This window comes from Numenius arquata, chromosome 14 (genome assembly GCF_964106895.1).
Source record: "Numenius arquata chromosome 14, bNumArq3.hap1.1, whole genome shotgun sequence".
Taxonomy (NCBI): domain Eukaryota; kingdom Metazoa; phylum Chordata; class Aves; order Charadriiformes; family Scolopacidae; genus Numenius; species Numenius arquata.
In genome coordinates, this window is record NC_133589.1 from 11,719,170 (window position 1) to 11,731,713 (window position 12,544).

At 39.3% G+C, this 12,544-nt stretch overlaps 1 protein-coding gene across 1 annotated transcript; it reads right to left on the reverse strand.

Moving 5' to 3' along the window:
* Positions 1 to 68: 68 nt before the first annotated feature.
* Positions 69 to 12,239, reverse strand: LOC141471678 (phospholipase A2-like). The gene is given in 5 exon segments (XM_074158308.1): positions 69 to 686; positions 3,235 to 3,341; positions 5,924 to 6,089; positions 11,988 to 12,063; positions 12,066 to 12,239. Coding segments are annotated over 5 exon segments (669 nt in total). The 3' UTR covers positions 69 to 540.
* Positions 12,240 to 12,544: the final 305 nt, after the last annotated feature.

Below are 12,544 nucleotides of genomic sequence, written 5' to 3' on the forward strand. Positions count from 1 at the left end.
GAATTATATTAGCCATTTTTTGATACAGGTAGGACTACTTAAGGTAAATGAGACACAAAAGTTAAATTAGGCTTCATGATAAGTTTAATGTAGATGAGAGGGCTCTTTGTGCTGAGACTGTCACTTCATGCATTTCTTCCATTCAGTTCAAAGTTAACAAATGTTAAGGTAAACATTAGTGGAAAAGTTGGATTTGTATCTTACAGCCCGTGGAGGAGGGGTGAAAAATTTACAGTGAATGATATTATGAATCTGAAAAATCTGTGAATCTGAATATAAACAAAATTAATTATAAGTCAGTTACTCTTAATCTGATAAACTCAAATTCCTGTTTAGTCAATAAAAGCTTACACAGAACTAATGAATTTGCTTCTAGTCTGTGCACTGTAGAAAGTAAATAAGAGGATAAATATTTACTTTGGCCATTCTGGGGGTGGAAAGGCTGAAGTGGAAAATCATTTCTTGTCATTACTACGACAAAAAAGAGTAATTTTAGATTTAAATATATACGAAGTTTTCATAAAGACTGGTGTTGTATATCTAATACCTGCACAAAGGCTGAATCTCACCACACATAAAGTCTGGCCATAAAAGGTATTTTGTATGATAGGGAGCTTTAGAAAAACATTTGGCAGCTTCACGGTCACATTCACATGCCATTTTTTGACATTTGTCTTCTAGTGATTCTGAAAGAAAACACAGTAAGTTTGATGTTAGTGTGAAGAAATTAAAAATCCCCAGTGGAATACCAAGAATTACTATCGCACATTCCATATTTGCCATATAAATGGCTCTTCTATTTCAAGTGCAATAGGAACTGTACTGAGCTTTAGTAAGACTTACTGTTCTTTTGTGTTCTTTAGACAGAGCTCCGTGGTGGGGCATCTCGGCAACAGAGAATATACAAGCATGGTTTGGTTTAGTGACAAATAATCAGTGGAACTGTCTTGCCAGGTGAAAATATAATAATTGGATAAAGACGTAAATACTCTTCTTCACATTCTTCAATAAAGGAACTCTGATAACTGATTCCTCTTTAGAAAGTGGTATGTGACCCTCCCTGCCTGCCCTGTTGCTCTTGTGAAACTGGAGTTTGGGAAGGTATTTTCCATTTCACATATGCTTTATCTACTTAGGGCATTAAAATTATACATGTGAGTAAGGGATGCAAAGATGTTCCATGTTCAGCTTAAATCGCCTGCCTTTTTTATTAAGGCACTCAGTAAGTATTTAGGGTAATGTGTGTTTAAGGATGATAAAATCCATGTCTGGCCATATTTTTTTTTTATGATTGTGGTGGTGTAACTTAACAGATTTCTTGGCATGAACATTTCTTCTTGGCATGAACATTTTCTTCTACAGCAATACATTTTGGTTTTGTTGTGCCAACCCAGAAATGTGTGTTTTTTCTCTCTGCAACTGTCTGTAAACTGAAAAATCCTTGATTATGTTTTGTCTGAGTATTTAACATTTTGAAAGGTTAACTGAATCTCTGCTTGAGATTTGTTTAGGAGCAGAATGAGTGTTCAGTTTGGTGAATGAACTCAAATTCTGCTATGGAATGGAAGCATTCTTAATGTATGTATGCCGATACTGCAACTAGCTACCCTAAGAACTACTTAATAGCATAAGTAGCATAAGCAACATGATAGGATAAAAAAAAAATTAACCGAGAAGAGCTATTCCTTCTCTCATTATTGCTCCAAACGTAATCTTCTCCATGGTACGCCAGGGACTTTGTTTCAGCTTTGCTTCTTGATGACATGCCTACTATCTTGGCCAGTATTTTAAAATGTTGTCAGCTTCTGGACTGGAACAGGAGCAGAACCTTTACAGTCGGATATAGGTGGGCTGTAGCTTGACAGTTAATGAGATAGTTTGAGAGACAAGGCGCTTAGTACTTCTGAAGCAGAGGAGGAAATGAGCAAATAGAGATTCTGTATGAGGTAGACGCTTGAGCAAAGTAAAGGTTTAATGAAAAGGAGGAAAAGAAATATTGCCAAAAACTTTCATTTGATTTCAGGTGAGGCAAATTCAAAATTGAGTTTTGAAATGAAAGGGTTTTGTGTTTTCTCCGAATGGCCTACTGTGCTGCCTTTAAACAGTGGTAGTCAGAAACTCACGCTCATTTTTGTAAACAAATTTATATAGTGGTCTGTGTTTTTGTGGTGCAAGTAATAACCAATTCTCAAGCTGATTTGCATTCTAGGTAGTAGCATAAAATTACATGCCAAGTAACTTTGACCTAGCACCTGATTAAAAAGACAACACAAAACCAAAACCTACAACAGCAACAAAATCTGCAAATTTTAGGGACTTGTGAGAAGTTATGGCTTCAAAAAGTCTTTGAAGTATATTTGAAAATATTTGCTAAAACTTTGGGGGTTTTGAACAAATAATGTAAAAGAAATGCTGATTTTTCCTGTTACACATTTTTTGTTTGTTTGATACATGTTTGTCCTTCTCTTATATACTCGCCACGCTAGAGTATAATACATTCATATTTCGAAGCAATCAAACAAAATTTCTTAGGATGTGGTCAGCCATCTGGTGCAACTTCTGCACTAATTATGTAAATATTTTCAAATTAACATTTTATGGCTTGTAGACGTTACTTCCATAAATAAACATACTCATCAAATATTTTATTACCTCAGTGTTTGAAATTGTAAGTTGTAACTGTGAATTCATTCATAAATCGCAGCCACTAGCGGCAGGCTGTGCAACTGCTCAGTGCTAAGTATGACAATAACTTTTCTGCCATAAACTTGTAAATGGTGTGAAATATTTTCTGCTAAGTATAAAAAGGATTCTTTTTAAACAATTGTAATTTTCTCGCCTCCTGTTTGTAGTTGCTTTCCATTTGGAGGCTTGCAGGGACCAGCATAACATGGATTCCTCAACAGATGTAAATGCTAAGTAAAAAGAGGGGTTTTTTTGGTAGTGTTTTCTGGAAGGGTACTAGAAGCTTGTAGATCAGAATTGTGTTTGTTTATGTATGCCAGGAAATTAAGAAGGAGAAACTGCCATCGGCTGGCATAGCTGAGCTTTCTGGAGGTGCAGCTTACCATGGCAAAAAAAAAAATCACAAAAGGAAGGATGCTAAAATAAGAATATTACAGTTAATTTAAGAAAATGTCTTTCTATGAAGTCAGTGAGACAATCAGTAGAAGTAACAAAAAAACCCCACAACAAAAAACTTCCACCAACCAAAAACTAGAACTGTTCACTCACCACAGACAGGCGTGTTGTCTTCACATTCCCAGTAGTAACTCTCGATCTTTGGGTGACAACCTGCTTGCTCTGCCTTCCCATAGCAGCAGTCGTGGTTAAAGCAGCACCTGAGAGTGACGGAAATGGGCTTGCCTTAATTCATACTGTGGTGATTTATGGTCACATAACCTGGATGGATTTTATCACCTTGTTTCTACAGGCTGTGAAATAATAAAATTAAACATATGCAAATGTACAAACATTTACCTGCTCAGGAATAAAAATAGGGTAATTGTTTAATAGATCACCTGGAAAAAATTATTACTCTTTCACGTAATCAACGATGAGGAAAATGTCTGATACGCATTGAAGTTAAACTTCCTCATAGATGAAAATAAAATGAATCTTTAAAGCATTCTCTGTTTTGAACAGAGGAAACTATTACATGGGTATGCTTCTCTCCTAGCCCCTCCCAAGAAAACAGTTAAATGCCAGAATAGTGGGTCAGATAGTGAATGATGTAATTTTCTGCCAGTCATTGACGCTATGGTAATAGTTAGTAATAGGAAAGGGAGAAGATTTGTTAGGCTGTAGCATGCTGTCATAAATGTTGTCTTACAGCAAAGTCCTTAGATGGTGGCAGAAAAGCTGAGAGTGGATGAAATGTTAAGTAATGAACAAGCACGGGTGCTGTTTAGTGCCATAACATAATTAAAACTGTTTGCTCAGTATCATGAGAAAATTTGGAAAATTGCACAAAATGATGATTTCAAATTTGTTCTTGTCATAACTGGGACAATGAATTCATAGACTTTCTGTGGCATCGTGGGACTGAACATACAGGTAAGCTTTAATGGCATATTTTAATGCTTAAGAAAAGAATTACTCTTCTGGTGTATAGTCACTACAACCCAGAATAGCAAGCAGAGGAGGTAGCAAGGATCAGAAATTAAATGGCATGTAAGTCTTTGCTTGCAAACTATCTATACTATTTTATTTTTTTTTTTTAGTCTCAGTGGAAGAACAGGAAGTATCCACAAGCTCCCTGCATTCAGTCATTCAGTTTCCTCCTGGTAGCCTAAAACCATCATATTACAGTAGGCACATGATGTTTAGGTGGTGTTTAGATTGCCTGAGGAATTTGTCTGCAATAGAAAAAGTCAGTGCTGTGAGCTCTTACTTGCAATTACTGTTTTTTCCTGTGCTTATTAAATAATTACTTGGTAATTCCACACAAATCTCCATGTAAAGGTCCTGCAGTATGTAACAGCTGAACAGCACATGCCCATGAAGTAGCTCAATACATCCATTTCATCCATAGAAATAAAAAAAATAAATTGACTTCTAGTGAGTCTTTGTAGCAGTACTGAGGTAAATAAACCAGGAAATACAGCTTGTTCTGCCATAGTGCAGCCTATCTTCATGTGTTTACAAAATTTTTTAGAATTACTTTAGTCTTCTTTTAAGCATTTTAAATAAAAATAGATGCTTAAGGATTTTACGTTGTGTCTTATGGGAGCAATACATGATTGTCTCTATTTGAAAGTTCATAAGTGGCAGGCAAAAATCTAAATTGCAATAACTATTATTTGAATAATTCCATCACAGACATCTTTATTTCAGATTAATATTTCTGTGTTTTCACTTAACTTGTTTTCAGGCGTAATTCTGAATGTAAACAGCCCACAATATAGCTCAAAACTTGGGATGTTCACAAAGTGAAAAAAGAGCCTACAATGAAAGACCCGCAAACGGCAGATTCTCCATCATTATCTTTAGGTATATGGAGGACCAGAACTAATAATAGTCCCTTCTTTTTGTATGTGTTCCCAGTTGTTAAAGTAGCAACTACATTCTACAAAATTCTCTTTTAAAATAACAGATTACACATCCAAAAACTTGAAACATAGGCAGACATTCTAAAAATTTTAGTTCTAATCATGACTGGTATCTTTATGCAAAAAAACCCCAAACCAATCAGATTTAAACTTTCCATATATTCTACCCTAAATGTATCAGACATTTGGTTTCCTTTTAATTTACAACATACCTGTCTGATAAGTGAGAATTTAAGATGTCACATACGGTGGGGAAATGTATCATTATAATGATAAACTTGAAAATATAAAACCTTTATTTAACTACTGTAACCAGAAAATCATCTTCCTGTCAGCTAATGTTCAATTATAAATTAAATTGCTGGTAGTCAATATGCTGAGATTTAGCACTAGTCTGTTTTTAGAATTATTTTAGTAACAGTTCATAATTCCTTTTAGTCAAAAGTTATTTTTCAACAGGTTGACTTTTGCATAATTTTCTATGTATTATTTTGAATACTAATAAAATGGGATGGGTGGAAGTAGAATCAAAAAATTTTTCAATTGCTTTTTAATTTTATAGATAGCTTGAATGTTTGAGTCTTAAAGCTTCTCCAAGAAGACTTCAGTTCTTCAGCTCTTGGCCAAACAGCAACAGCAAAGAGACTCAGTTGCACTGTGAATCCAATATTAACGGAATGAGAGTTTAAGGCAGGTAGGACTCGTGTAGATCTGCAGTAACACAATTTTAATGCTTCAGAGTTTCTTAGTGTATGAGAGCACACTTCTGAGATATGTCCCCTCACTGATGTTAACGAGGCCTAATTCATGTTTTAGTCCTTTTACTCTGTCATCGTCATACATTCAGCACTTAGATAAATAGTTACTCTTACCAGTCTACTCTGTCCTTGGGCCATCCTCTTCCTCCCAGACCACAGTAGCATCCATAGCGTAGGTAGGCAAAAGGAGATCGTCCTGTAGTACATCTAATGGCTCCGGCTAATTCAAGAATTCCTCTTCGATTTCTAAAATGGGGTTCCCCAAAAGTGCCTTTATAAACTGTGGAACAAAAAGTCTTTATTTTTCGTTGAACCAAACATGCAGATATAAAATAGTTATGGTTTGTTTGGTTATTTTAAAACTTTGATAATGAATGTCAGTACTTGAAAATAATACAGTTTTCTTTTTGACACTTAAGGGCTACACTGCTTGACCCAGTCCCTTTTTACTCCAGTCTACAGCGAGCAGAATACTGAACAACATCCCGAATGGCTGCAGTGGTTTCCTCCCATCGAGGCAGCATGCAGCGGCAGACTTCAGTCACTTCCAGTCTTAAAACTGGCAAGGGTTAGCGTGTGTTCTGTGGTCTAGGTCCACTACGATCAAATGCCCAAAGCATTCCAGCATTTTCTCCTTGGCATAACATGCAATTTTGTCCATGTTGTTATTTTGTAGAATGTAATGCTTTACATTGGAACAAATATGTCCTCTATGATAGGGTTCTGCTTTTCCTCATTTTTAGCCAAGAAGCCGCATAACTGGTGGGGGTGGTGGGGTGGGTGTAGAGCAGGGAAATGGGTGGGTGCTTGGAGTCATTTCCAGGGAAATTAGAAGGGTTGCTTTTTTTTCCTGTTTCATTTTGTTTGGGTTTTTTTTGTGGTGGTGGTTGTTGTTGTTAAAGGGATTCTCACTATTATTTCTCCAGAACACGACTGTATTTAGGAACTTCATTTTAGCCATCCCGTGTCAGTACTAAAGCAGTAGGTTCAGGGCAGCAGATAAATGTTGAGACATCAGATGACTTTTTCTTTAGGGCTCCATGTCATCCTTCAGGCTGAGCTAACGCATCAAGGACCTTTAGTGGTATTGGGCAGCACTTCCTTGCAGTGCAGGCTCCAAGCTATTTGCAGCAATTTTTAAGAAGTTGGATGAGTACAAAACAAATTAGTGGAAGGCTGCTGATTAGAGTTGTCTTACTAATTAAACTAATGATTTATTTTGGTGTGAGAACAGTTTATAAACCTTAACTCCCAGTACTGGATACAGATTGAGAAAGACATTAAGATTTAATAACTGATAATATTTGTGAGAGAGACAGCAGAAAAAAATATTTAGACTTTGTCATTGAAGGCTTTGATACTTATTTTCCTACAGAATAACTATATGATTATACACTTTGTATATAATCTGTATAATTATATAATCTATTATAATAGACTAACTAATAGACTAATCTATTATAATAGATCATATGATTAATTATAATCAGTTAATGCAAGATCTGCCAGAATAACATTGTTCCCAGCACAGTTGAGTAACCTGAAACGCGTGGGATGCCGGTGACCTGCAGCACTCATAATTTCACAAAACAAAGGGATTTAAACACCTCATGAAATCATCTCATTAAGAAATACGATTGGTTTGTGTGAGAGAATGGTGAAAAAGCTTTAGAAAGAATGTTTGTAGCTAATCCTTACTTATGAAAATAGCTAGGCTCCACAGAACAGTATTTAGTACTTTTCTGACTGGTGACTATTCCCAGATCTTAATCCCTCCTAGTTTGTGGGCACAAGATCTAGGGAGAGGAGAGGATGCTGAAGCAAGAGTGCTTAAACTTGCACATGCATCTTTGGCCATTGGTTAAAAGCAATCGCATAAGGAGTTAAAAAAGATACCTTGGCTATGTGGTTGCTTGCAGTTTCGTTTAAAAACTGTCCATTGGCACTAAAACTTCCTTGCTAAGATAGTGAATAGTATCTCTTGTGTCATGGCTCCATTCCAGGCTATTATCTGCTGTGTAGTTATATGGGGTTTCTGGTAAAAAAATCCTCTCTCTCTTTTCCAAGGGCTCCATAAGATGTACTGGGTGGACTCTTTGGAACCTGCGTTCTAGGGGTCAAAATAACAGTCACATTGTGGAACTGGCAGGTGTTATCTCCCGTTCTGTTGCAGCTCGGAATAGATGTTTGGGCTCTGGGTAGCAGAAGCATCTGTTTGAGTATAACCAGGTTCTTATCTTTACGATAGCATTGGAAGTGTTGTCTTGACTGTCAGTAAATTCCCAGCTAACAAAAAAAAAAGCTGTAACAAGGCAGCAGCATTACAAATGACAACTGCTCATGCTCTGAAATGTTTAGTAAGATTTGGGTAGGCTCCTGTAGCTAACCACTAATGGCTGAAGGAACCATCTCGGTGGTTAATGGCAAAGCTGGGTTTTTTCTGTATGACGTTAGTGATTCTGAAGAAAGCGAAGAATTTTTACATTGTGTCTCAGTTCCTGGCAACTGGGGAAGGACGGTGTAGGAGAGCTACAAGACGGGAAGAGGAAACTAAGAATTTCCAAGGCATACTCCTGGTTTCATCAGAGAATTGTTTGCTAACTTCGGACAAATCCCAGTCCCTTGATTTAAACCCATGTAAAGCAGAAGTGCTGAACTGTCTGCTCCCTGAGGAGCTCAAGTATAAATCTTTAAAATGTGCCATGCAGCTTAAGGAAAAGGACATAAACTTTTTATCCTTGCAGTTTATTTGTGTTACAGGATCTGGATGTCCAGGTAGAAACCAAGTCTGTATTGTACGGTAGATACTCTGAATATGACCAAAGGAAAAGTCTCTGTCCCAACAGCTTTGTAACCTGAGTTTAATAAAAGCGATGAAAGACCATCCTAGAACGCGTAGGACTATGGAAACAATAAGAGTATCAGGATGATGATGGTACCATTAGTGTATTAACAACATAACAAAATTTCCAAAGAATTTTATCAGAACTTCTGTGGCATACAGTCAGAGAGTGATGTGACACTCTCTGTATTTTCAAATGTTCCTTGATTAAGGTATGCTTTTAGAAATCTTCTGTGTGGTTTTGTTTGTTTTTACGAGGACTTTGCATTTAGCCTTATGGACAAGAGTATTCCTATAGGTTTGATTATGCATTTCTGAAAGAGTAGTGTCCTCACTCTAGCCTGGTTTTTGGTTTTGTCATGCAGGTTTTTTAGTTAGACAATTTGAGTCTGGTCTTGTTATGGCTTCTAATATTCTTGTAATATTTAATTCCAGTGTTTATTGCATAATGGGAATTGGAAATTTTTAAAAGTTTCAACTATTCTCATTCTTGAAAGAAAACTTTAAAGACAGATATTTAGGAGAGGAAAAAAAACTTACAAGAGATTAGTCCGTCAGCAAACTCAGATTTAACTGGATCTGATATAGCTGCTTTAAAAGTAAAGGTTGAAGGGAAACCAAAACCTTGCCAGTCCTAAGGCTACTTTAGGCACCATGAAATAGCAGATGGGGAAAGAAAAAACCCCAAACAAATCTATGCAGTCGTCTTTTTGATTGTAATGACTAAGCCAGGGAGATCAAAAGTCCTGAGATGGTTTTCTGAAGACTGAAATTAAGTAAACACTAAAGGCAGTCTGAGAGAAAGTAGCAGTAACTAATCACATTATATTTGTGTTGCGCTTGATTTTAAAACTGTAAATTCTGTTGCCCAAATTGGAGCCCTGCCACGTTTGGAGAGTTTGAACTTGGTTTGTTGCCTGGATAAGCACTTGAGAGTTTAGATTGTGCTAATCGCTGTACGTTATTATGTCTTTGCCAAGATGTTTTCCACTATACCTTCCTACTCTCCCTTTTTCATAGTCGTCTTACAGTAGGATTTAAAAATCCAGTCCCTCAGATTTCCATATGCATAGAGGGGAAAAAAATTTGAGAAGCACATGATTTTTTAGTGAAAGGTCATATTTCCCGTAACATTTTATTCTTTGCAATGGGCACAACACAAACATAGTAATTATTTTTGCAGCTATATCATTGTATTTTTATTGAGATGCACACCTTTGCATAATTATGATACGAAACTACATTAATCATTAGTAACTAATAAATTCTATGATGTTTTGTGGGTTTTAGAAGAAATTTTAAGCCATTCTTTCAAAGTCTGAGGCTACAGAAACACTTTTTTATGTTAAATACGTGTAAGATTTCCTATAGTGCTATTTCCTTTGTCCAGTCATAGTGCTCCAGTAGTTCAGAACTTGAAACTTTGGAATAAACAGACTTTGTGATTCATCTCCAAGATCTTAACAGAAGTGGAAACATTTGAACTGTATGCCTTACAGAAACTTTTTTTTTTTTTTTTGCTTAGATTTTTGCCTCTTGCTTCGTAAGGCACCAGGAATGGCCTTTTTTTGCCTCATCTTGTTGCCCAGACTACTGATATGCTATCGCCACAAACTGTGGTCACAGGTAAATTGTTTGAAAGGATAAATTTGCCTGTTTTGATACTGTGGACCAAGCATTGAGAAACAGGTAAATTGCATTTCCCTTCCTCCTCACTGCCTACGGAGTGGGTGACTGAGATGCCTGACTCAGAGCTATCGGACGGAAGCCAGGCTCTCTGTAAGGATCACTCTAGGCTGGCAGAAGCAGTGAAACAGTCTTTCATTGCTTTCCTTAACGTTCTTGCTGAGTTTCGCGCTGTGCAAAGGATGAGGTCTGGAGGGTGATCACAATGCAGCAGGAATAACAGGGGCATGCTGAGGTCAGGAAGTAGAATTGGGGCAGAGAGCTTGGTGGGACCTTAAGTTGGCCCCATTATGCAAGCACCTTAACTTATGGTCTTTAATCATGTGAGTGCCTTCCCCCCCAGAGCCTGCTTCATTCTGTGCACAGAATCTGTTCTAAGAATGAATTGAGGCCTTAGGATCCTTCTATTTGCAAGATTTGGTTTGGTGAATTTGCAAGCTGGGTAGGAATGTATAAAAAGAAAGTGCAAGAAGACAAAAGAGAATCTCTTAATTAAGGCAGCAGAATGCTATTCTGGAAAACTGGATTTTATCTTTACAGCTGTCACAAAGGCTCAGCGTGAGGTTAGTTTTATCACATTAAAACAATGCCTATTGATGTTTACTAATAGTACGCTCCCAGCCTGCTGAACACCCTGAGGTTGGAGCACCGAACCGCTGCAACGCTCAGCGAGAGCCAGGCTTGGACTAGTTAAAGTTCCACACAATTTTAAATAGTTGTAGGTAAAATTGGGTTCTAACGTGTCACCATGGCAACCTAAAATTAGTGGATGCTTTTTCATGTCAGCTCACCTACCTATCTAAAAAAAGGGATGATAATATAGTTTCACAGAAGTGTGAAATAAGTACATTCAGATATTACACTGATGAATACCTCGGAAAACCTATGAGGAAATGGACTGTAAATTATCCCAACTGGTCTTTAATACTGCTTCATAAATAGGACATAGAAGACAAAAAAAAAAATTAGATACTTGCAAAGTGAGTAGTCGGCTATGTTCAGGTGTGAGGCAGGGGGTCCTTTAATTACATTCTCACATCATAACTTATTCATAAAGACTGACTCATTCTCTCAGAATAACCCAGTTATGGTTTCGTAGGCAATCTCAGTTCTGGCAGTTCCTAGCTTTTGAACTGCTCTGTGACCGAAGTGCTCCGAGGCAGCGCTCTCCAAGCTCTCAAGGAGAGTGTGGGGAAGGTATTGGCTTTGTAGGAAGGTTGGTATTACACGTGCAATCTGCAGTCTGATTTTAAATACTGAACTTTTTACCACACTTGCACTTGAACTTCAGAAAAGCGCAGTGAGACCCTCTGGCGCCACTCCCGTGTTGCACATCCACGCTGAGCAGCAGCCGGGCGCCAGCCGGCACCTCCGCATTTCCCGCTCCGGGTGCGTTACCCCCGCGCCTTAGACAATATCCCAAAGTCCTTCTTTCCAAAGCGCGAAGGTATTCCCTTGCCAGGGCCCTTTCTCCTAACGCTCTTTCCTCTCCCGCCTCCCCCGAGACGCCCCCGAGCCCCATCCCTCAGGGTGCGGGGAGCGCGGCCGGGAGGCGCCGCTGGACGGGGGGGCGCGTCCCCGCCGGGACGGAGCGGAGCCCCCGGCCGAGCCCCGGAGCCCCGGCCGCGGGTCCGCGGCGGCTCTACTCACCGGCCGCCAGCAGCAGCGGCAGCAGCAGCAGCAGGGGCAGCGGCGGGCGGCGGGGTCCCATGGGCGGCGGCGGGCGGCTCTGCGCGGCTCCGGGGGCAGGCAGGGCTGCGGGCTCCGGCAGAAGCGCCTTGCTGCGGGAGCAGGGTGTGTAGGTGTGAGCCGGAGCAGCTGCGTGCCGGCTATAAAAGGCTGCTTTCTGCCCCGAGTCAGGTCCCCCGGAGCCGGGGCTGAGGACCGTGCTCCGCTGTCCATCTGGCCAGAAGGGAGGAGCTGCCGCTGGAGAGCTGGGGAGAGCCGGGACCTGTCACTCGGGCCGCGGAGCGCCGCGCAGGCACAGGGGACCCCGCGGGAGGGGAGTCTGATAGTCTGGTGAGGGGGCCTCCGCTCCGCTCCTCCAGGACTTTCCTGCTCCGGTAGCTATAATTTCTCTTTGAATTAACATCACTTCCTAGATAATTTAATCAAGATCCGAAGAGTTAAGATGGCAGTGAACTGTAAGTTATTCTAGCGGTTAATTATAACCAGTGCAGAACACATGCGCTGTACCTGTACGCTGA